The sequence below is a fragment of the Misgurnus anguillicaudatus genome, chromosome 19 (genome assembly GCF_027580225.2).
Source record: "Misgurnus anguillicaudatus chromosome 19, ASM2758022v2, whole genome shotgun sequence".
NCBI lineage: Eukaryota > Metazoa > Chordata > Actinopteri > Cypriniformes > Cobitidae > Misgurnus > Misgurnus anguillicaudatus.
In genome coordinates this window covers 41,933,152-41,958,912 of record NC_073355.2, presented here as the reverse complement: position 1 = coordinate 41,958,912, position 25,761 = coordinate 41,933,152, and the positions used below count along the sequence as shown (strand labels likewise).

At 37.5% G+C, this 25,761-nt stretch overlaps 1 protein-coding gene and 2 long non-coding RNA genes across 8 annotated transcripts; 2 read left to right on the top strand and 1 right to left on the bottom strand.

Annotated features, from left to right (window-relative positions):
- Positions 1 to 2,297: 2,297 nt before the first annotated feature.
- Positions 2,298 to 5,364, bottom strand: tspan10 (tetraspanin 10). Its single transcript, XM_055177112.2, has 3 exons — positions 5,076 to 5,364; positions 3,295 to 3,914; positions 2,298 to 2,755 (listed from the first exon to the last, which is right to left on the bottom strand). Exons 1-3 carry the CDS (start codon positions 5,166 to 5,168, stop codon positions 2,440 to 2,442), a joined length of 1,029 nt encoding a protein of 342 aa, XP_055033087.2. The 5' UTR covers positions 5,169 to 5,364; the 3' UTR covers positions 2,298 to 2,439.
- A 10,759-nt stretch (positions 5,365 to 16,123) lies between these two features.
- Positions 16,124 to 21,622, top strand: LOC129447002 (uncharacterized). Of its 6 annotated transcripts, none has more exons than XR_012359384.1 (10): positions 16,124 to 16,430; positions 17,667 to 17,698; positions 17,786 to 17,824; positions 17,904 to 17,988; positions 18,084 to 18,170; positions 19,111 to 19,172; positions 19,419 to 19,452; positions 19,587 to 19,700; positions 19,779 to 19,893; positions 21,415 to 21,622. It is a non-coding gene; the product is annotated as an uncharacterized lncRNA (long non-coding RNA). The 6 variants fall into 6 exon arrangements; XR_012359383.1 differs by having other exon boundaries at positions 16,124 to 16,516; XR_012359379.1 differs by lacking the exon at positions 17,786 to 17,824 and having other exon boundaries at positions 16,124 to 16,324.
- A 457-nt stretch (positions 21,623 to 22,079) lies between these two features.
- On the top strand, positions 22,080 to 23,765 carry LOC129437322 (uncharacterized). The gene is made up of 2 exons (XR_012359007.1): positions 22,080 to 22,766; positions 23,553 to 23,765. It is a non-coding gene; the product is annotated as an uncharacterized lncRNA (long non-coding RNA).
- Positions 23,766 to 25,761: the final 1,996 nt, after the last annotated feature.

The following is a 25,761-nucleotide window of genomic DNA, read 5'->3' as shown; positions in this document are numbered from 1 at the left end:
CAGATATTGATGCCTCGCATGTAAATATTGATACATCGCAGATACAAATTGATGTCTCATAGGTAAATATGGATACCTTGCTGGTGATTATTAATACCTCACACGTACACATCGATGACTCGCATGTACATATTGATATCTCACAGGCACATTTTGCAACATCCCGGGTGAATAATTGATACCTTGCATGTACATATTGATATCTCCCAGGTGCGTATTGATGTTTCACAAGTACATATTGATACCTCGCAGGTACATATTAATACCTCACATGTGGATATTGATACCTCGCAGGTAAGCATTGATACCTTGCAGGTAGAAATTGATGCATCCCATGTAGATAATACCTCTCAGGTGAATATTGATACCTCCCAGGTACATTATTGATACCTCACAGGTACATATTGATGTCTCTCATGCACATATTGATTCCTCACAGGTACATATAAATACCTCTCCTGTAGACATTGATACCTCCCATGTAAGCATTGATACCTCGCAGGTATATATTGATGCATCCCATGTAGATATTGATACCTCTCAGGTGAATATTGATACCTCACATGTACATATTGATACCTCGCAGGTACATATTAATATCTCGCAGGTACATAGTAATATCTCGCAGGTACATATTGATATCTCGCAGGTATTGATACCTCACCGATAAATATTGATACCTTGCAGGTGCAAATTCATACCTCACAGGTAAATGTTGATACCTCGCAGGTGAATATTGATACTTCAAAGGTTTAAAAAATGTATACCTCGTACGTGGATATTGGGACCTCGCAGGTGCGTATTGATGTCTCACATGTACATATTGATACCTAACATGTACATATTAATATCTCGCAGGTATTGATATCTCGCAGGTACATATTGATATCTCACAGGTACATATTGATATCTCACAGGTACATATTGATATCTCACAGGTACATATTGATATCTCACAGGTACATATTGATATCTCACAGGTACATATTGATATCTCACAGGTACATATTGATGCCTCGCATGTACATATTGGTACCTAGCAGGTTTATATTGGTACCTTGCATGTATATTGTTGCCTCGTGGGTAAATATTGATACCTTGTATGTAAATATTGATACCTCACGGGTACTAATTGAAACCTCACAGGTAAAATTTGATACCTCACAGATAAATATTGATACCTTGTAGGTACAAATTTATACCTTGCAGGTAAATATTAATACATCGCAGGTGAATACTGATACTTCACAAGTAAAAAAAATTATACATCGCATGTGGATATTGGTACCTCGTAGGTAAATATTGACACCCCGCAGGTAAATATTGATGCATCTTCTGTAGATATTGATACCTCTCAGGTAAACATTGATACATCGCATGTGGATATTTGTGCCTCACACGTAAATATTAATTTATCCCATGTGAATATTAATACCTCGCAGGTACAGATTGATGCCTCGCATGTACATATTGATACCTCACAGGAAAATATTGATACCTTGCAGGTACATATTGATACCTCACGGGTGAATATTGATACATTGCAGGTACAAATTGATACCTCACAGGCACATTTTGCTACATCCCGGGTGAATAATTGATACCTCGCAGGTGCGTATAAATACCTCACAGGTAGGTATTGATACCAAGCATGTACATTAATACCTCCCATGTACATATTGATACCTCACTGGTGCGTATTGATGTCTCACGTGTACACATTGATACCTTGCATGTACATATTGGTACCTCACAGGTTCATATTGATACCTTGCATGTACATATTGGTACCTCGCATGTACATATTGGTACCTCACATTTAAATATTGATGACTTGCATGTAGATATTGATGCCTCGCATGTAAATATTAATGCTTCACAGGTACAACTTGATACCTCACAGATAAATATTGATACCTTGCGGGTACAAATTGATACCTTGCAGATAAATATTGATACCTCACAGGTAAATATTGATTTCTCGCAGGTAAATATTGATACCTCGCATGTCATTTTAATATCTCGCAGATTAATATTGATACCTCGCATGTGTATATTGATACCTCACAGGTAGATATCTGAACCTTGATAATACATATTAGGACCTTATTATAAAGTACCATCCTAATGACAGCTTTTGTACCTTTATTAATTGTAAAAAATGAAGTAATTTTAAAATGGTTATTTGGGCGCCCTGAATACAGAACCATGAATTGTCTAACTCAACCAATATTAAACAATAAAAAGCAGAAACTTTGTAATACCTTCAAGTTATTTTTTTTCATGCTTTCATAAAATTGCCTGCCCAGTTTGTCTCAGAAATAAAACAGTTGAACATCTCCAGATGTCAGACGTAACGTTTACATAAAGTCCAGGCTGGTTCAGAATAAACCCTGGTCTGTTATTGAAAACATTTGAGCCCTTTCATTGCCGTCTTGATTAATACACATCATGCTGTGCTCTGCTCCTCTGTATCCTCTGCAGTAGATGTGATGTTATAAACAAAGTTAATATCTGAATTCCCAGCAGGGTTACGACTACCGTGCCAATCGCATCACTATGTTGCTCTATCCAGCGGGAGATGCCGTTCAGACAGCCGCCCAGGAAGATAACGCTCTGAGCTGAGAACTCATCCAACCGCAGGGCACCAACTCCACACTGAGTGTTCCACACCGTACCGTTCTCCAGTGGATCGACACAACAGGAAGGGGGAACGCCGCAGGCCAGGACACCCGGAGCTGAACAATTAAAATACCTGTGACAGAGAAAGAGAGATATTGATCAGGCTCAAACCAGATGGTACACATTACGACCTTTTTATACAGTACGTTACTGTCCCAACTTTTCTACCTTTCATTCTGAGAGTGTGCAGCCCTAATTTTAGGCACTGTTTACTTTTTAAATGTTGTAATATCTGAAAAGTTCATCCAAAATGTTACAAGAGATTAAATAAGAGAGATAACACACTTCCCCTTTATTTTCAACTCCATAACCTTTCTGAAAATCAAAAATTGAGATTGCAAAACGAATATGGCATAAAAATGATGTCTGCTGGAAACCACGATAAAAGCAACAATACTACATGAAGAAAAACATGTTGGAGATTGACAAAACCAAACTATGAGCTCAGAACTGGAAAGGGTCAAATGGTAGAAAGGTTTTCTATTACAGATTAGGTTATATAAACTGTGTACTTAACGCAAACTTTGGACTACTGAAGTCTTGGAAACTCATAAAATTACTAATGATGTCAGCCACTCTCTATATTTCCACTCATTTTGCTTCTGCACTTACACGTTGATTTCCCAGTCTCTATAAGTATCTGCCCCGCAGCACTGCAGGCCCGTCTGGATCTCATCAGTAATGAATCTCAAGTCCAGATCATCCTGGTATCGTGCCATAGCGGTCAGCATCCCAAAACGCAGGTAATCCACGATCTGGCCCTGCATGCTGTATGCTATGATCACCGCCAACACCTGAACCACCACCAGGAACAGCAGAGCCCACGAGAAGATTCGAAGAAGACATTGGTTTTCCCGTAAAGCCCCTACGCATGCCGTAAAGCTCAGCAGGGTTAGGACAAAACCGAGGAATGAGAAGAAGAGCATAGGGTCTGTCCCAATACCTCCGATCTTCTCTTGAGCAAAAGACTCTTTATTAACCAGACCCCAGAGTCCCACCACTAGGGTCACCATCCCCAAGACGGTGAAGAGAAGGTTGCTGGTGATGAGAAGATATTTTAAAAGGTATTCAGTCCAACTGGATGTACTGGGTGCTGTTGATCTGAGGCTAGTCCATGACGTAGATCTAGTTGGACCTTCATTATTGTTAGACAAACTTGAGCTGATTTGATTTCCTGGATTGTCAGCCGTTGTCACATGTGAGATGTATGAACCAGCTGGTTTTATGTCTCCCTTATGATATGAAAGATAAAAATGAAATGATAAAATTTAATGAAACATTGTATTTAAATGCAGGTTTTAGGGTGTGTCCCTTTAAATCAGCAAATAAAGTTGATGAAATGCAAACACTGATCACCATAATGATGATTATTTCAAATTGAAACTTAATTGTGCTGTCAAATATTTACTTACACTGTCTCTTTTTCTTTTCTCTCTCTCTCTCTCTCTCTCTCTCTTTGCATTAAATGGAAGTGGTTGGATAGTGCAGATTAAGACCTATTTTTTCACATGCTTGCAGAGAATGGTTTACCAAAACTAAGTTACTGGGTTGATCTTTTTCACATTTTCAAGTTTGATAGACCCAATTGTGGACCCAATTATAGCACTTAAACATGAAAAAAAGTCAAATTTTCATGATATGTCCCCTTTAAGATTAATTAAGCGCCAACCGCCAGTATGCTGGATAACCTTGATTTTATAACATCTTAAAGAAAACAATATAGCAAGCTTATTCCTCGTGTTTCCCATACATGGTTGCTGCGCAGACTCATCCATGTATGACATCACAAGAGCACATCTTCATCTAATGTGTTTGACTTTTAAGGTAACAGTCTGAATTAAATGTGATAAAAAACCTACTTTAATCACGAAACAATGTCAAAGACAAACATTTGTTCTGTTGTGTTGTTATTGTTCATGCCGTTCAACAATGTACAGCTTGACTGAAGACCGATTCACAAGCAAACATTAAAAGATCCATTAAAAGATCCTTATGAGCTGGATCTTTTAATGAATCACATGAATCCAAATCTCACAGACTAATAGGTTTGAATCAGATTGACGAGTCCTTCATTTAAATAGACTCACTGAATCAGAGTAGTTTTCTGAATCTCTTGCTAAAATGTAATTCAGACGTTTGCCAGGCTTCATATTAGCTTGATGACATAATTTAAAGTGTTATAATAAAATAGACCTACTATACAAAAATAGGTGTTATCCAAATGTTTAGGAAATCTTATAAATAAATTAGTTTGAATCAGTTCTTTCAGATTGAACATTTCTTTTAAAATGGCTGTATATTTTTATATGATAATGGCAGCATTTTTTTTTTCAAAATAATGCACATTGTAGCAGCTTTTCATGCATTGAAAAATCTGGATAAAATCGCCTTACCTTTGGAATAAGTGGTTTGTTCTCATCTTTCTGCTTGTTGTTTCTTCGCTCCCAGAATAAGAGAAATCTCCTAATAAATTTAAATGGTCCCATGCCTCTTATATACCCGGACAGGACTTTTCATATCATCCAGACTCTTCAAGAAGAGATGTCTGTCGGATGGGAGATATGAAAAGCAGAAGTGAAGTGAATGATGCGGAGTGAGAGTGGGCCATGGCACAGCATTCCAGCATCATGTGAGAGTCACAGTACTGAGGATTAAAGGGTCAGGGTTTCCACCGCTGGGTGTCTGCTGCCCCGAGGGCTGAATGAGATTGCATACAGCTCACACATCAAAAATTGGTAAGCTGCTCCACTATTGAACAATTAAATATAAATTCATGAAATGTTTATGATTATGACCCATTACTGTCAAATGACTACTGAAAGTTTGCTTACTGAAGAAGCCAGCCTAAGCTCGTTGCCTGGTTTTAGCTGGCCTCCCAGCTTGGTTTTAGCTGGTGAAGTAAGCTTGTTAGAGGGGTTTGGGCCACTTTTTTAGCTGGTCAAGCTGGAAGACCAGTTGGTCCACCAGTTGGGAAGGCCAGCTTGACAGATTTGGCATATGGTGGGGACCAGCTACCTTCATCTTTAACCAGCTAAGGCCAGCCAATCAGCTTAGCCAATCTTCCATCCTGACCAGCTAAAAAGTTGCTAAACCCCCTCTAGAACCAGTTATACAAGCTAAAACCAGTCAACTGGGGGACATTTTTAGTAAATTATAGCATGCTTGTTAATTGTGAAACAGTTTCATATTGCTTGTTGCAGAATCTGGCATAGATCAGGTTTATAAAATCATGTATTTGGACAAATTATTGCTCAGACAAACAGACGACTGAGTAATGTTATGATATTATGATTTTTTATTTAAAGCTGGTGTGTGTAAATTTTAGCGGCATCTAGTGGTGAGATTACGATTTGCAACCAACAGCTCACCCCTCAATTTCAAAACGCATACGGTAGCCGCCACAGTACAAACATGAGGCAACGTAAACATCTTTTCTAGTCTTACTTTATTTAATTACACTTTAATCTCGCCATGAATATAGCCTTAAACTGGGTTCACACCAGCCTCATTTGAGAAGTCAAATTCACGTCTACCGTCATTGACCATTCACACGGAAATTCGTGTTATGGGAGAGGCTTCTGCGACTCCGCTTGCTTCTTGTAACCACGTCACTACTACAGCAAGAGCAAGCTTCTGATTGGTTAACGCGCCGTGTTTTTCCAGCAAACTTCGAATTTTTCAACTCGCGATTTGCGTGAACTAGACGCGCGAATGAGGCAGAATCACTTCTACTGCACTAAATGCCTCATTAGCACCGCAAGACCTCCAGACGCGCGTCAACGCGTCTTCACATTGACTTAACATTGAAATCACTCACGCTTGATGCCTCTACCGCAGCTGGTGTGAACTTAGCATTAGAAGTCGGTATGGCGTTTAAATGAAAGAAAGAAAGAAGACAATGTAGGGATGAAATGCAACCTGCAGTTTGTTTATTTAGGGCTACTATAGAAACAACAACAACTTCCATGTAAGGAAATCCGCTGTGTATGGAGATAAAAACGTCTTATTCTAAGGTAATAAAAACAATACAGTTTATTCACCACTGATAATATAGTTATGTATGTTATATTGCATTTCTGTCAAGAGATCCTCCTAAAGGCGCACAATGCACCTTTAAGTTTACTTTAATCTTAATTTAATCTAGCTTCACTAAAATTACCTTTTAAGCTTGGTGTCACATGTGTAAAGTTTAAGCATTCATAAGTTTTCAAAATATTGTTTAAAAACTGGTTTTATAGAGTGGAAGATTTAGCACAGATGGTATTCTTGAAATGATAGGAGTAGATTTTTCCTCTCATTATTCCATCCATAGCCAAATCGTCTCACCAGTCCAAAAATATTCCAAATACTTGTCTAAATGAGGTTGAACAAACCCCTCGCGAAAGTATTAAACCCATGACATAAAGGCACCAGCGTGGAAGGCAGTAAAAAACTTTTTTTGCCCCTTAGCAACCACATAGGGTGTCCCTAGCAACCACCCATATACAGTACTGTAGCATCATGGTGGCTACTTTTGCACCTCTGACAATTTCCTTAAAAATTTCAATGAGTCTAATGCAAGTCAGCTTCTGATTGGATGAGAGTAAATATTAACATTATTCCATCAAAAATTATTTTCCCATTTTTTTATCAGCCTTATGCTGATATTTCAGCTTCAGCCTGCTTTTATGTATTTTTACAGTACGTTTCGGTTCATTTAGTACAAAATGATAATCGCTCTGGCAGAATAGCAGTTAGTCTGATATTTTAGTGGAAAACTGTGTTTTTATTTCATTTTTATGTTGATAAATGAGATCCACCTGTTAAATCTGGCGATGGGGTATAAATTGCTTGCCAGATCTGTACACATTAACTTTTCAATGTTGCAGACTATAAATCACTGCAGCATTACTGTTGCTTTCATGTTTATTTAGTAATTGATTTTTTAAATAATTAAACAAGGTTTTTTTTTAAATAGCTAAAATAAAAAAGTATATGTGAAATTCAACATATCTGTGCAGACAGACAGATCTGCTTGTTTTCTTTACAGTGGAAAATTTTCATTTGACTTCTGTTGTTTTTATGATCTAATGTCTGTGCCTCACACAAACCCTGTGGCATTTTGAAATCTTCATTAAAGTGCACCTATTTCATTCCAAAAAAAAACATTATTTTGTGTATTCAGTATAATACAGTGTGGTTTATGATTAAAAATCACATTATTTTCCACATACCGTACATTTTTGTAGCTCCAGATTTCACTCACTTTCTGAAACGCACAGATTTGAAAAGGTCTGTGTCTCTGACTGGCCAGATAATCTGTACGTTGTGGTTGGTCTGTATACCTCAGATGTCAGCCGGAAATGTGACGCTCCTTACCATGTTTGAAAGATTCGCTCACAATGCAATGCTAACAGGAGTTAACTGATAAGAGTTATGATAATGTCGGTCTCCCGTCATTGTTTACTTTGGGGTTTGTACCTTTTGCATATCATTAACCCAGCAAACAGGGGACGTCCCCCGGACGTTGCGAACGTCCTCTTAGGTCCGCAATTGGTCCGCATTGTAACGTTCGCTGGCGGACCTTCCGGGGACGTCCGCATATGGTCCGCTAAAAAACTTTTGCTGGCGGACCTTGCGGGAACGTCCGCATATGGTCCGCTTAATAACGTTCGCTGGCGGACCTTGCGGGAACGTCCGCATATGGTCCGCTAAATAACGTTCGCTGGCGGACCTTGCGGGAACGTCCGCATATGGTCCGCTAAATAACGTTCGCTGGCGGACCTTCCGGGGACGTGAAACCACTCAAAGCTTTAAATATAAACCCATTCTACACATTTAACCATAAGGCAGGGAGTTACACTTAAGAGTTACCCTTTCATGCAGACATCAAAGTAAAAATGCTGTTTTTGCTATGGCTTTACTAATGAAAACCGAAGTTTATAGTATCTAATATTAATATCTTTTCTTTATGTTTATACTACTTAGTATGGTAAAAACATGGCTTTATATAGACCCTTTACTAATTTTATTACATAGATCCCATTAAAGTTGCTTACAATTGTACAATAATTTTACATTTAACGTGAATAAAGATCTGGCACCATGTCTTTTTTAGTAAATGATTTTCCATACTATTCCTAAGACTGTAACTATCGTCAATAAATCGAAATCACAATGCACATAGTCATGTAATAGTTAAAGAATCCACCATTGTGAAGTTATATATCACCCGATTAAATATAAATTAAGTGCAAGTACTTGTTTATTTTGATTAATATGACACATACATTAATATGAGTGTTGTGTGGTTCTTCAAGCGTTGTCTTTCTCATATATGAAGCACTGCATGATAAATAATTGTCACACAGCAAAAATCTATACAAATACATTAGGCTATATCAAAGAAAAACAAACTTGAATCTACAACTACAGCTCAAATGTAAAACTTTTATTATTGCAAAGGATTCAAATGCAAGCAAAGCAATGCAAACAGAAATGCAGAATGACAGTCACTCAATCTGTTGCAAGGAATGACTTTCAAACAGCAAGTGCTAAAGAGGCCAAACACGCGGAACACAAGTCCAACACTGAAACTGCTGGAAAAGAACAATAAAAAAGATACAGGTAAGACATACATCCTCATGTAAACTTGAACAATTTCTCACATTCTACACCCATCATTTAAACTGTCAAAGTGTTGGTTAAACTGCAAAATAAGGTGTACTTTGTAATTTCATAATTTTCCTTTTTTTCTATTATTTTTCTTTTTTCTATACGGTTTCTTACTAAACTGTCTTCAGTGTTGCCAGCTCTTGTGAGACAAAAAAGTAACCGCAGCTTCAAAAACAAGCCCAATATTATTATATTGTTTACTGTTAACAAATGAGCTCAAAACATTGTAACCTTCAACCCCTCTGAAATTAAAATTTTTTAAGTTTAGTATTAAATTGCAAAGATAACACTTTACAATAAGCTTGTATTTGTTAGCATTTGCCACAATGAACTAACAATAAACAATACTTTGACACAAAAACTCATGTTAATTTCAGCATTTGCTAAACCATATTTCAATTCAAAAGTTATATCTGTTACAGGTGTATTATATTTTGTTGTGGCATCTAGCGGTGAAATTGTAAATAGAAAGCAACCTCAATTTTGAAACACAATGAGATTCTATGGTAGCTGCCACAGGACGTCTGAAGCCCATGTTATAGTCGTGCGTAAGGTCTACACCGTAGGTTATCCATAGCCTGAGCGTAGCCTGATTTTTAACAGCGTGTCAGTTCTACGCGGACCACAAGCGATGTTATTGGTCCACTAGAACCCCTCCCATCAGGTAAAAAAACTGCGTCATAGCCATTTCTATTTGCGACGGTGAGAACAAAAATAGGCCAAGTTGAGGAATGACTTAACTCAAACTGCTGCAACGAGTCGCTGTTTATTTACTTCGAACAATGCTGGTCAGTGGCGCTCGTGACTCCTCATCCGAGGGGCGCTAATTCAAAATAAGTGTTCGGAGTATCATGTGTGTGGTCCCCTCTTGCAAAATATGTGTCCTGCGTGTCGAGAGATCCTGTGTGCATCACGTGTTTTGTCAAAATAAGTGCCTGCTGCACATGCGTCAAAACCGTTTATGATAAAAGAGACGCTCACGTTCACACAAGACACTCCCTTAACAGTAAACTTTGATTACACATGAGATTATGCGAGTATCTGGCAAACCCGAGCGTCTCTTTTATCCTAAACCCTTTAAACGCATCTACAACAGGCACTTATTTTGACAAGACATGTGATGCACACAGGATCTCTCAAAGCGCTGAACACATATTTTGAAAAAAGGAACCACACACATGACGGGCTACATACATGTTGTGATGAACTTCGCATCAAGCGCCCTCAAAAAAAAAGTCATCGGCCCCCACTGCTGCTGGTCTTCTCAAAACATACACAACAATCTGCGGTTTCTTCGTTTGTGAGTTAAACTGGCCAAGCTGCTTCTGTGGTTACACGCGTGGATACTGCCTACCAGTGGTCTACATGTATGTTTGCTATAATGAGCCCTTGAGACAACATATGGACGAAACACGCTCTGTAGAACAGTTTGTCCATTTAGGGCTACTGTAGAAACATGAAGGCAGTGGCGGTCCTGGCTAGATTTACGCCCTGGGCGAACCATCCCTTCGCCGCCCCCAGAAAAAAAAATTACACCCAAATCCCACCACCAACGTGTATTATTTTATTATATATAATCTTAAATACAAAAAGGTAACAAGAACAGAGAAAAACAAGATAAATAAATGTAATACAGTGTATAAACACACACACAGTGGGTGCTCTAACTCCAAAATATTTCAGTTCAGTCAGGATCACTTAAGAATACCAAAATTATATAATATATTTATATATTAAAACAAATATCTGAATTTGGCCAAAGGCTGAGGAATCAAGGGGCTCGGTTGTCATACTGCACCTTTAAGATGCATCCTTTGCATGTATCCCCCAGCCAATCATAACCAACATTTTAGTATGCTACACGTGAAAATAATTAAAAGGGGTGCAATGGTTGTGAAACTGAGATATTGGAGGTGAAGGGGAGGTGGTGGGTAAAAATGTCTGTGCGACAGAGTAGCTACAGAGCGTCTGATTGACTGCTTAAATACTGTTGATTAAAGCAGGTGAGAGTGATTAAGCAGCTGAGCGTCAGCTGGAGTAGTTAGCGATCAGTGCTCTGCCTGAACTACGCTTGAATTCCATCCGGTCACTCAAGCTATATTTCAGTCAGGATCACTTAAGAATACCAAAATTATATAATATATTTATATATTATAACAAATATCTGAATTTGGCCAAAGGCTGAGGAATCAAGGGGCTCGGTTGTCATACTGCACCTTTAAGATGCATCCTTTGCATGTATCCCCCAAACACAACAACGTAGTTGAGTGCATAACTTCTAGAGACTGCTTGTCTCGAAGTACGCGGCTCCTGGCATGTTGGGTAGCATACCTCACAAGGGAACGCGGTTCCCTGATATTCATCAGATTGGAACAGGCAGGTTCAGAGGAGAGAAATAAAATGAAGGACAGCTGAGGTTGACATTAGTTAATCATTAATTAACGGACCCCCAACACGAGATAACGCGTGCAAGATGTTTCTTACATCTTGGCATTGTTGGAGACTTTTTACGTGACATTCACTCTTCTCAATGAGCAGCTACCGCTGCTTCTGTGGGCTCCACCCCCGACCCAAAGCCTTCACAGGCTGTCTAGTCCTTGCGCAGCAGAGCAGAGTCTCTCTCCCAGTTGCAATCGGGGCAGGAGAAGTGGTTCTCTATCCGCGTCCAGACGGCATAATCGTGCATGCGGGAAGGCGGAGCAGGCGGATCCCGCGATGGCTTACATTAATGGCGAGATATAAATATAAAATGGTCTTTTAATAAAATGAATCACTGTACATAAAATAAATGTACTTGAGGGAGCTGAGCAGCAGCACATTTAAAACAGACAAACTGTACGGAGCTGACGCGTTAATGGGCTATTTACCTACAAAACAACGTTTCCCATCATTTATCAGTGTATGTTTTGAACTGGACTGTTTGGCCATATAAACATGAACATACACACATTCGTTTTATGAGAACATAAGCAGATAAACAAACGAGAAAACATTTTCAGCATTCATGTGTCTTAAAATAACATTTTTGACAGTTCAGAGAGAAAGAGAAACGTGAAATAATGTATTAAGCCAGTGTAGTAAGAATGCAAATGTGACGTGATGACGTCACTGTTAAGCAAATGACGCAATGACGTAATCTAGCGACATTTAGCGACTTTCCAAGCAAGCTTAGCTACTTTCCATTGAAAATAGATGGCAACACTGGTTTCTTATGCTTACATGCTTGTTGAAGATGCGTAGAGGGACGTTAAATCAAGTGTAAGACACGAAATGCTGTAAAACTATAACTGTCGAATTTTTGAGGCAATCAATTAAAACAACATAAACACTGACACTACAAGGTGACCTGAACGATTTATATCGAAATGAATTGGAACGAATGACGGACATACTCCTTGCTTGTAGTCACATTGGTCCTAAATATTGCATGAAATGCTGTTAATAGAACATCCTGCTATACTGTTGATAAGAAAGTTATTGTTTACAGTGACATAGCGATTTTAGACTATTTGAGCGACAAAGATACTAAAGTGAACTTTTCCAGTGCGCATACGTGCACAAACTCAAAGCTCACGCACTGAAAAGCGCGTTCAAAGATCACGGAAACATAAGTTCTTTGGGCTTGACAGGAGATATACGCACAAATTATCTTAATACCTGTATGGAATGGATGTCTTCCGGCACTTCCACAGAGAGTATTGCAACATCTTCCGATTCCGAGCAAGCCATGGTAACGCCGAAAAGGGTAAGGAATAAAATTCTATCGATCGCATTAGTACTGGCTCAGTCTACAATCTGCTATGCAAATGTCTGTGCGACAGACTCGGTAAAAATGTCTGTGCGACAGACTCGGTAAAAATGTCTGTGCGACAGAGTAGCTACAGAGCGTCTGATTGACTGCTTAAATACTGTTGATTAAAGCAGGTGAGAGTGATTAAGCAGCTGAGCGTCAGCTGGAGTAGTTAGCGATCAGTGCTCTGCCTGAACTACGCTTGAATTCCATCCGGTCACTCAAGCTATATAAGTGCCCCTGAATTTACAATTAAGATCCAATATGTAAGTTAGATACACTTACATCACACATGCATCAGTTACCCAATTTAAATGACCATAACACATATTTTATTAGTTTATAGGATGTTAACAAATGCTAAGCATACACTACAAATTATTTAAAAAGCTATCACTGTGTAGCTTACAAAATGGCATGTCAATTTATATTAGAAGTTATTTAAGTTCACATATAGTTTATATAGCAATAAAAAAGGACACAGTCAGGAGGTCTGTGTGAGTTTGCACTTGTTGTGTTGCAAACACAAACTAGACTGTGTGTTGCCTATGGGTGAATTTAGTTGCATGACATGGTGCCTCAATTCTAATAGTTGGTAGTTCAGCAAAACTAAAACCAAAAAAACAGTCGTGTTCTGTGGCTAATAGCAACATATTAGCAAGAGGGCGAGGCTAATATAAATAACGTTAGCCTATTTCCTACTGTCACTCACGTCATCACTTATAGAAATCGGCATACCTTTATCTTTATAATTTTTCATCATATTCTTTTCTTCTTTTTCTGAACTGGGCAACTTCTGGCTGCTTTGGTCTTTTAATTCGATCCATAGCGTGATGATGATGAAGACTCGACATCATTAACTTTGTATTACATTTTGCCAACAGCAACGTCCGTTCGCCCGTCAATCAACCGGTGTCACGTTACGTGAGTCACGTAGATGACTCTACAGATTTTTTTTTTCACAAAATCCAATTGATAACATGTTCGTAGGTATATGGGTCTATGTTCATTTTAGGAATGAAAAATACAATTTATTTGGAAGCAGACGCAGCAGTTTGTGTTGTGTGTGGCCTCTGGCCTGGGATCAGTCTATCCCTCGCTCGCCCCACATAAGCCGAGCGAGCGATTTGCAGTCGCAAGTTGGCCCGCCCCTTTCTCCCGTGCTTCTTCTGACACGCACACAACCTGTGTATATGACTCTCAGCACTAACTTGACATGGAAATGAGCGTTAGTCTAAAAAAACGCTTTGATGTTTTTTTTTTTTTAATGCGCTCGTGCGCCCTCACATAGATTGCGCCCTGGGCGTTCGCCCACATTGCCCATAGCAAAAACCGGCCCTGCATGAAGGTGACTTTCATGTATGGTGGCCCGCAGTGTATGGACATAAAAACGTCTCACTCAAATGTATGTCTTCATCTGTAAAAGATAAAAATCTCCATATCTCATTAAATGTGAATAAATGTTAAGATCAAAATGCCGTGTTTACACTGCAAGAAAGAATTAAAACTTTTTTTATAACTTTTAGGTTTTGGTATGTCAGATAAATTTGCTTACCTAAATCCTTCAAGCCAGGAAGTAGGACACTTTTGATGCTTTTCCATTGCAAAGTATGACCCAGTTCAGCACAGCTGACTTTTGGGAGAGGGGTAATGGGTTTCGGATGCGAAGCCATGTGCAAATTTACAAAAATGCAGAGCACACCACTGCACCCATGTCTGCATGGCATTTTGTAACTTTGCGCATGGCTCCGCATTCAAAACGCACCAAAAGTATAGGCATAAATGTTCTTTCAGCGGAGTGCACATAAAGATGACACGGGTGTTTGTACAGAACCTGTCATGTGAGAGAGGTAGTGGAAAATCTACTTGTGGGTGTCAATTTTGATTTTGTGGCTGCATTCCATTAATATGCTCTGTTGCTCCATGTTGTGTGTGTGTGTGTGTGTTTGTATCGCATTTACGATGATGTTACGGCAGTAGAGGGGACGCAACTGTAACAATAAGCCTATAATCAGGGGTGCACATAACTTTTTTTGTCCTGGTTCTCAAAGTAGCACCTGGAGATGTTACTTGGTACTCACACTATTCATAGCACAGACATCCTACATGCTGACATCATCACTTTTCTCCTGACTACTCTCTTTGCCATATCTATTTTGTTTAAACATGGTAGACAATGATGTACATAAAATAAGCCTTTAAGTTATAGTTTTTACTTATGTAATCTTTATAAATAAATACTAGCCTAACTCATATAAATGTATACTTGTACTAGCAAGCTGTCTGAAGCATTGAGATGCGGATCACTGCTAACAACACACATAAAATATCTTACCACTGATGCACGAAGAAATCCCTTATGTCGAAGTAAATTAGCTAACTATGTAACAAAATTCCAGCAACGCTGGTACGCTAGAATTGTTTCTATTTGCACATACGCACCAGTTATGTGCACCCATGCCTATAATCTCACCCACTCTGAAGCGATACTAAACTGTACTGGAAAAGCAACGAAAGCGAGCTGAGCTGCATCGTACCGAGCCAAGTTGTACCCTACATTGGAAAAGCGCCATATCGTGACATCGGACCCTGGAACACAGAAAAGAATGAGACAGTAAAAAGCATCAGATGTTAGGTTGTGTTTGAATGCTTTCTCTGAACAATTTCCCCATGAACTATGCATGTAAACGAAATAAACCAAAGTACTTATTCTTTCTTTCCCCTTCTTAAACATCATTTAAAACCATAGCCAGAAAACTCACCATCTCAGCTTGTTATTAACAATATCCTTATTTGTTCCAACAAATATAACTTGCTATACAAGTTAAATATACAAATATAACTTATTAATAATCTTATTAACAAATATTACCAAATTCTATTATTTTAGCCAGGAAAACTTAAATGTCACAACATTGAAATGTCATATATGGTTATAAAAGTATATATTTTGACTCGCATCTCTATATGGTGGCCTGCGACAGCCGGATGACGTCAAAGTAATCAAAGTATCGCGAGAGCGAGACGAAATATGATTTCTTGAATCATTCTCGCGGTACTTTGACGTCATCCGGCTGTCGGTTCTTGCGGCGCCGCATTAAGTCAAACAAGCCTCCTGACTGCGTGCGAGAACGTTTGAATTATCTGGCACGAGCCCTCACACGTCAAACTTCAACTGACACAACGGTCTCGGTGGAGGTAATAAGCAAAAGCGCCTTTAAATTTCGTCATTTTTTACACATCCCGTTTATTTTGTAGTTAATTGTTAGATAAGTTGGTAATTTCGTCAAGTTTTCGTTACAAGGTAAGATTTCGTTATCATCGTTGCCATATAACTTAACTTACAGTATTTATATTGGTTCAAGAGCGCAGTTTGATAACTCATTCGAGGTTTGTAGCCATATTTAAGTTACTCACTTACTTTGTTTCAGTGTTAGAGTAAATGTATAAGGTTTTGAAGTAATATTAATAAGTTGCTGCGCCTCAATCCGAAGGCTAACCACTGGAGGTAGCATTTGGCTGTATGACTTTTACGTCATCAAGACTGTCACATTTAAGAATATTAACAATTATAAAGTTAACTATTATTCTCAGTTAATCGTAAATTGTTGTAATATGCTTATGACTTGCGAATTTAATGTTCATTTAACTGAAATAAACCAGGCTTGATGACGTATACTGCCTGCATATTCGAGGATGCAGCCTTCCGTTTGAGAAACGGCCTACAAGTGTGAGCGTGCGCGAGATTCTGTCCAAATTGATTCTTCCCACATTTTAAGGTTTAAATTAAAACTCCTAACTTACCTTCCATGGGTTTCTGTTCCTGCAGTGTTCCAGCGATACTGGCGCGTATGATGATGCCGACACGAACTGCACACTACAGTATACCGCCGCCTACTGTACTGTAGTAAAATAACGTGTAGGATTGAATACTGTGGCAAACGCAGTAAAAAAAGCCATTTAATTCGTTGTAAAAACAATGGACATGCCAGTTTAAGTAACTTGTGGGCTAAATCACCAAAATAAGTTTGTAGATGTGGTTTAATTATTTTTAATAAGTGTGCAGCATAATGGACCAACCAGAATGTATGTAGCCTATAAATATATCATTTAGACTTTATTTTTTAACCTTTATTTGGTGGTATATGGTTAAACCTTTTTAATGGTAGCAGTGGGCTTTGTGCCCGGCTGCACTGCTTCCTGGGCTTCGGCCAGCTCCTTGTTTCCTGTCTGCCATTGTTGGACGGGCTGATTAATCCATGTGTGCCTGACCTCAGTAGTCACAACAACAATAATCAGACACACCTGGATTAATCTGTTTGTCCAATAATGGCAGACAGGAAACAATGAGCTGGCTGAAGTTCAGGAAGTAGTGCAGCTGGGCATAGGGCCTATTGAATAAAAATCTTAAATTGAATCAAATCTCTTATAATAATACATAAAAGCTCTGGAAGGGTTGGGGGTACATCTGGGTAGCATTTTAACATTTAATATATTTTGATGTGTGTATATATTAACTTTCTTTATTTTGTTTTCTCAGCCTTTAAACATCTAAACATGTCCTCCAAAAAGGTAAGTTCAGCAGATCAGCTTATCTTATTCTGTACTATTAATACTGGTTTGAGAAAAACTAAGATTAAACCCCGTACATGTTTCCAGGAAAAAGGGAAAAACATTGGAACACAATTTCAGCCTAAGGTTTGAGATGGCTAACTGTGTATATTGCCTTTGTGTACTGCAAGCTGAACTTACAGATTTATATGGACTTTACTTACAGGTTTCCTGTGCTGTTTTGCTCCATTTTACAGAACAAAATAAGTGCTGAGGTAGCACCATCCTTGTGGTTATAGTGAAAGAATGTGGTAAGATTTTGTTCATGTTTTATAAAATACAAATGATTAACATGAAGGTCAGCTACATATAAAAAATAATCAAACATGCTTGTTTCTATCTGAAGGGTATTGAGACCAAAATAAATAATGTCCCATTCTGGACAAACAGCTGTGGACAATATGCAGTCAGAGTAGCCTATTTTCTCACACAGGTAAAGTATGCAAAGTAATACCAAACTTCTTTTTAACCTTAACAAATACTGGCAAGCCAAATATACAATGTTTATGTGAGGTACTGTGCAAATGTCTTAGGCCACCATGCTACCATTAGATTTGTTATTTTTGCAATTGTATAGTGATCATATATAATTATTTCTCAGTCTCTTTATTAGAATACAACCAGAAAATACAGGAAATGTGTAGTATTAAAAACAATATAAACGTATAAGCTGAAGTGTCAAGTGTTTAGGGTAAACTCTCCTTTCAGTTGAGCAATAGCAGGCAACTGCAGGATCTCAAATGAAATTAAATCCTAATTTCTCATTCTAATCGAATGACTTCAGGACTTCAGTCTCCTCAAAAAAGCTCAAGATGTGTTTAATGCCAAGAGAGGTCACACTAAATACTGACTGATGTCTGAAGAAGACATTTAGTTCTGAAACTGGTTTTGTTTTTAATTTTGTGTACATTTTTCCTGTATTTTCAGTTTGTATCTTAATAAAAAGAGTGAAAAATAAATATGGATGGACACCAAAACTTCGCCAAAACAACAAAGCTGGTGATGGTGTCCCAAGACCCCCGCACAGCAATGCATATTGACCAAGAGTTGTAATGATTAAAAAAAAAAAATGCATGTCGCAGTTCAGTAGGATAGTAAATTATCTGAAAGTGAAATCATTATTGAAGGTGATATCATTGTCACTGCATTCATTGTAACATGATTTTAAACAGTGGGAATCATTGTGTACGTTTCTTAATAATATCAAATACGACTTTTTTGTCTTGTTGTTTCTAGACCTGAGGATAAGATTTCCAGTTTGAAAGTGAAGAAAATGAATCATTATTTACAGCAATTAGTAGTTTTTCAGCTGAGAAGCCAGGTGAAACTATAAGGGCACTATGATTTACTTTCATATTATCATTCTTTTATAGATGAGGAGCAACCAGTAAGAAAAATCAAAAAGATGTTTTGAAGTTGCCTGAGGCACCTTATTGTGAGTACGTTTTAATTCTATTAGCCATTTAAATTGTTATACTTGTGTGGAATTAAGAAACTATATATATTTAATCTCAGTGTACAGTATTTGTAGTATAATGATGATTACTTGATTTATATTTATTAATTTTGCATATGCCTTGAGTGACTTACAAATGATAGAGCATTCAACATTTTACAACAGTTACTACAATACAATCATCAATTTTTAAATCTAATTAATTGTTTTTTATCACAAATGCAGCACATCAGTCAATTTCTTCCAATAATGAATCAAGGTACAGTATTTTGTTATTTTTTCTCTTAAATTATTGATATTGATAGGCATTTTCTTCCAGACAGACTTATTGTTCATTTATTTTACTGGTGTAGTTAGTAATGATATTAATGTTTCAAAACACATTCTTGAAAGAAATCCTGGAGTGGAGAATCATTCTGAAAGTAGACCAAATACAGGACAACACCACAGCAGTGGTTGGAAAAATGCAGCAGACAATGAGCAAGCCAAGCTGACTTTCAAAAGATGGTATGTGCCCTAACACATGGAACATTACTAGTCACTGCTGACTTTTAACCCATGTTTATTACGGTTTTTGTTTTGTAGATTCGTTATCTGTTTCTTCAAAGGGGAGGCAGTTTGGGAAATAGGAGGATGCTACAGTTACAAAGGGCGAATTTCAGCAGCTCAGTTTCACACTTGCAACTAACAATGAATTATAGTGAGTCTGTGTGAATCCCAAACATCTCAAAATTATTTTTTTATATATATTGTATGTAAATTGTAATGTTGTAAATAAGAATGTACATTGTAAATGTTAATAGCACATAAACATAAATAGCAATTAATAGTCTATTTTTAAAACAAAAATAATGTTTGATGCTTTGGATACATATAGTATCATATACAAGTATATTTCAAGATGCCTTTGACACAAAAACCTACAATAATATCAAAGATCAATGTATAAGACAACTTACATTATTTTATGTCATAGTAAACTATTTTTATACTCTGTGTGACCTTTGCTCTCTCTGAGATGTGTATGTTCATTTTGTAGCTGGTCAGGGTAGAAGACCAGCTGACGTACCAGTTTTGCCAGGTTGGAGGACCAGCTTAAACCAGCTAAGACAGCCAACCAACTTAGCCAAGCTGGTATATGCTGGTGGGTCAGCTGGTCTTCCAGCCTGACCAGATACAAAAGGCCAAAACCCCTCTAAAACAATCCTGCTACACCAGCCGAAACCATACTGGGAGAATTCATATTCATATTGATTTGCATTTACACATAAAATGGGTAACATACACTACAGTGCAAAAGTCCCAGGCCACCATCATCAGCTTTGTTGTTTTAGCAAAGTTTTAATGTCCATCCATATTTTTTTTTTTTTTACTCTTTTTTTAAGATACAAACAGAAAATACAGGAAAAATTTACACACAATTAAAAACAAAACAATTTTCTGAAGTAAATGTCTTTTTCAGGCATCAGTCAGTATTTAGTGTGACCTCTCCTGGCACGAAACACATCTTCAGGACTTCATTCTCCTCAAAAAAGCCTTAAGTCATTTAATGATTAGAATTAGAATTTAATTTCATTTAGGTTTAAGAGATCCTGCAGTTGCCTGCTATTGCTCAAGTTGAATGGGAGTTTACCCTAAATACTTGACACCTCAGCTTATACTTTATACTGTTTTTAATACCACATACACATTTCCTGTATTTTCTGGTTGTATTATAATAAAGACACTGAGAAATAATTATATATGATCACTACACAATTGCAAAAAACAACTAATCTAATGGTAGCATGCTGGCCTGGGACTTTTGCACAGTACTGTATGTCCACATTTAGCCACCTTTACTTTGAGTAGACTGTAACAGCAACAATAATGCCATAACCATGAAATGCTATGTAAAAGTGAATTGTGCATGCTTTCTAGTTTTAGCACAGAATTCGAAGTCTCCCTTATCTTTTAAATGTTTGCTACAGATATTTTGCAAGACATTTTAAACATATCGGGGCGGTTTCCCAGACAGGGAAATCTTAAAATACATCAGTGCCCTTTGTTTAACATCATAATGCACACAAGTAATGTTTTTAGTAAGGCATGTTTGTTAAACTAGTTATATTTCATAATTAAACTGAGGCATAGTCCTGGTTTAAGCTAATCCTTGTCTGGGAAACCACCCCAATAAATAACAACTACTTAACTTTTAAATGTGTTCATTTTGTTGTTTTAGGTTAGAAGACAACGGAAATATTTGACATCGGAGTCCAGCAGACAGCCAGAGACACGCACACACACGGAGCTGAAGCGCGTTTGACTGACGCGTACGGGAGATCAGGAACGCGCACGGGAGCTTGCGCACGCACAGTCGCACACACAAACACGGAGCACAGGAAATTCACAACTGTTCAAATAAAATAAAAGAACTTTGTGGTAAACAATGTTTAGCGTGTCTGATTTCATTGGTGTAATGAAATAAAATGACGTGCTGAGGACTTTAGGCGAACGTCCCCTAAAAGTCCCGAAAGTCCGCTGACCGTCCTGCAAACGTCCTTGTGAAAGTCCGGAGGACGTCCTCGCGGACGTCCGCTCGACGTAACAGGGGACCCTACACGATAACGTCCAGGGGACGTTCGCAGAGGACACTTAGGGGACGTCCAGGGGACCTTTTTTTGTTAGCTGGGAACATAATATGCAAACCTACTAACATACATTTACACACCAAAGGAAATGTAAAATCGTGAGTCGGATCATTGGTGCTCTTTAAAACTTGATTTCATATGCTTATTTATTACTCTATACCACAATTAAGGTAATTTCAGGTTTAGTTAAAGGTCCCAACAATGTAAGTAAATAAAAAATGTGGAAATTCTATATTGTAGTATCTTTTTATAATTTAACCCCCAGGGGTCCAAAAACGCGGGGACGCGTTTTGACGTGTTTTCTCCTTATCATAGCAGAATCAACTTAAAATACTCCATCATTAATAATCAAACACTTACGTGTTTGACATCATTTGAAACTCTAAAGGGTCCTCTTAAATTAGTGTACATTCACAATAACAACAGATCTTTGTGTTTTTGTCAAATAAAGAAAATAAACAGGGTGCTCATTCAGACATTTCTGTCTCCGCCAGCTGTCTCTCAAATCACGTTACAAAAATTAGTTGAAACTCCGCGAATACTCGTCACACAAACATAATACACATATCCAAAGAAAGCCTGAAATGTCTACTTTTAAACAAGCTAATTATTATCAAAAACAAATATTTCCTGTTTATATAATCTGCACTGAAGTAAAGAGAGTACCGTTTTTCGTGGCTGAGCTCATTATCTCTAATGCGGTCACGCCCACACGCTGTTGACATGGTAATGAAGAGACGAGCTGTTCAAACCAGCAAAGCGTAATGTTTGATAAGATTTAAAGACTTTAGCGCATGTTTGGATTATAAACTTTATACACACACGTGAGGAATATCTTCATTTATGTCTGGACATTGAGGAAGAGAAGCGTTTATCTTTAACGTTACCTAAGAAGAAGAACAATGGAAGGCGCAATGGAGGCGGATATATTCCTGAAGAAACTGTAAGTCATTTGTCTTCATTTATATTTGCTATCATGTAATATGTTATGGCTTGTGCAGTTCAACCTACATAAGCAACCTCAACAGACTGCACGCTTCGGATTGAAAAACGTTCGCATTGTTTACAAACGAGTAACTTACGCGTGATCATGTAATGGCGGATTTCATTGTTTGCTGTACAGTGTTAGACACAGTTATTCACTTTCGTATCCTTCGTGGCAACTTTGAGTAATGATGCACTGCTGTGTATTTTAAGTGTGTGCTGTAAGTTAATATGATTCCATGTTTACATGCTTATTTACAAACGAGTACGCGTGATCACGTAATGGCGGATTTCATTGTTACATGCTGTACAGTAGACACTTTCGTATCCTTCATGGCAACTTTGAGTAATGCTGCACTGGGGGGGGGGGGTCTACTGTAATATGATATTGTTTACATGCAACGCATTCCATACATTGCGATTTACACGCGACACCGTTTTATTATGAGCTCCGCGTTGTTTACACGGAGACTCGCCTTTTTTTTATTATAAATTTACCTTGGCCAGTCTACCTAGGTGTGTGAAAGACACTGATCACGTGACCTAATGGTGGCGCAGCGGTAGTGCGTTAGGCCGCCATGTGGTAGACCCGGGTTCGAAACCCGCCTAGGCCAAGTTTTTTTTATACAGTATATTGAGTTTAGGCGACCACCGTTACAAGTGCTATCATTTACCCATCAGTTATGTATGTAAGGGTATTTCTGTGGACAATTTATGCTAACAGCTGTTCATAACTCTCTTACAGGTCTGCATCCCTCTCATCAGTAAACTATGAAGTGGAAAAACATATTCACACTCTTTGGACATAAAGTTGTATGGTAACATGAGCCACATGAAGTTTACAGCTCTGTTGTTTATCAGTTTCTTATACAAGTTAAGTTTTTGAATAGGGTCCTACTGACCTTCATTTCTATTTTGATTATATTGTTAACTTCTTAATAAACCTCAAACAAACATGTTCATTTGTCCTCACATTCTTTACTGTAGCTCCCTCCTCCCTCATTATGCAGCTCATTATGCAGCTCATTATGCGAGCCTTTGTTTGCTAGCTGTCAATCAATCCTTCTCGCATACGGCCCCTCTAAACAAAAAGTGTCTTACAATTTCTAAATAAACATACTGGTTTATGTGAATGAGTAGGCAGGATGATTTTCACATCATTTTAAAGAAAAAACTCTAGACTACTAGATTCTGTTTAGTAAAGTCTTGTTAAAACATGTTTAGTATGGGTTTTGTGGACTTATATCAGTGACTTAAAATTTTAGCTTTTTAAAAAACCACGCATAAACCTTTTTCTCTCAAAAATACAAACATGTACATACATGTAGCTCATATAATATTTTAGCCCAGTTTGTGCTGAACACAGTGGTATGAGACACTTGCCATTATTATGTTTTAAAGCAACTGAAAAAAGACCAAATGTAAGAGCATGTCAGAACCTCTGACAGTGTCCCAAAATGGTCGGACCCCAGAGGGTTAAAAAGTTTTAGAGGTCACTTTTTGGCATTTATAAAGGACTGAAAATAATATAAGTGTATCAAAACCTTTTATAAAACTCTTCAAACCAATACTCGTTCTTGTCTTAGGGCAACTTTGATTAAACTTTTGATCCACTTCAAATGTTGACTAGTAGGCTATAGTTTATTCTGTAGCAACATTCAAAAGTTAACTCAACTCAAACCATTTTAAAATTAAAAAATCGGTTTCCTTAAATGGCTTGAGTTGAGTTAACTTTTTAGGTTTTACAGTGTTGGTTTTGCAAACAACTTGGTAAATCAAATTAACCTACTATTTTAGGTTTTGACCTGTGATAAGTTGACATAACTTATTAAAAGCAAGTAGAAATTGTTAAACTATTTTTTTTTTAGTTAAAGTAACATAAATCACGATTAATTTTGCCCAACACTATTTTTATGTTAATTTAACTATAAAAAAAAGAGAGTTTTACAAGGAACGGCCCTACACACTTTCTTTTCTATAAAGAGACTTTCTTTTAAATTGAAAAGTTATGTTTTTTGCTCAAATGTTCAAAACAGATGAAGACATCTGTCACGTTCAGTTACATACATTTAAATGTAAAACACAGAGTGTTGTGCTTCCTGATGCTTTTTTGTACTAGAGTTTCCATCCAAACGTGAAGCTAATCTTTTCAAATTTTGCACACAAAAAAAAGAAATGTGAATTAGGTGCTTTTCCAAGTTGTTTGAGCGAATGACGATGGTCTATATTTATAACTAGTTATAAATTTACTAGCAATGCAGCTTGTAATTATTCACATTTATTCTTTAACGCATAAGTCAAAAACCACCTCAAGCGAGTGTAAAAACCTTTTTTCTAAATTTATTAGAAATTTGTCATTTCCATCACTCATTTCTTATGCGATACTTGCGATAATGTGCATAAAATCATGGTGATGGAAACCCAGCTAATATGAGTTTGAAAATCAAAGTTTGTCCACCTTAAACTTTTGCATTTACTTTTTAAATTTCTGCATTCGGCAGATCCTTTTATACAAGGTGACTTGCATTGAATCTACACACATCAATATAAGTGATCCGTGGATTGAACCCATGAGCTTTGCATTACTAACACATTCTCTACACATTGAGCTACAAAATGCTTTATAAATTGACACTACAAAACAGTTAACTGTAAAAATGATCAAATATGTGAATAATTTTAGTATTTGTGCAATATATCAGAATTATTATTGTTATTATTATTATTATTATTATTAAAATTTTCTTTTGTTTAACTTGGAAATAATAACTCTCTGACGTGTCTCTGAATGTTTAAAGTGTTCATGTCAGATTTCTTCTCGATTTATGTTACCATCATTCAATTTCGCAGCTGGAGCTAAACATAACAAGCTGAAGGGCACAAGTGACAAAGTGAAAAAGAGACAAAGTCGGAAAACAAAGTGCGTGGGCCAGATCTTTATTTTGGCACCCATG

Coding starts and splice junctions, on each gene's coding strand:
- tspan10 (XM_055177112.2), bottom strand. CDS start 5,168: ATGGGACCATTTAAATTTATTAGGAGATTTCTCTTATTCTGGGAGCGA. Junction 3,915..5,075: donor ACAAACCACTTATTCCAAAG/GTAAGGCGATTT, acceptor TCATATCATAAG/GGAGACATAAAACCAGCTGG. Junction 2,756..3,294: donor AGAGACTGGGAAATCAACGT/GTAAGTGCAGAA, acceptor TCTCTGTCACAG/GTATTTTAATTGTTCAGCTC.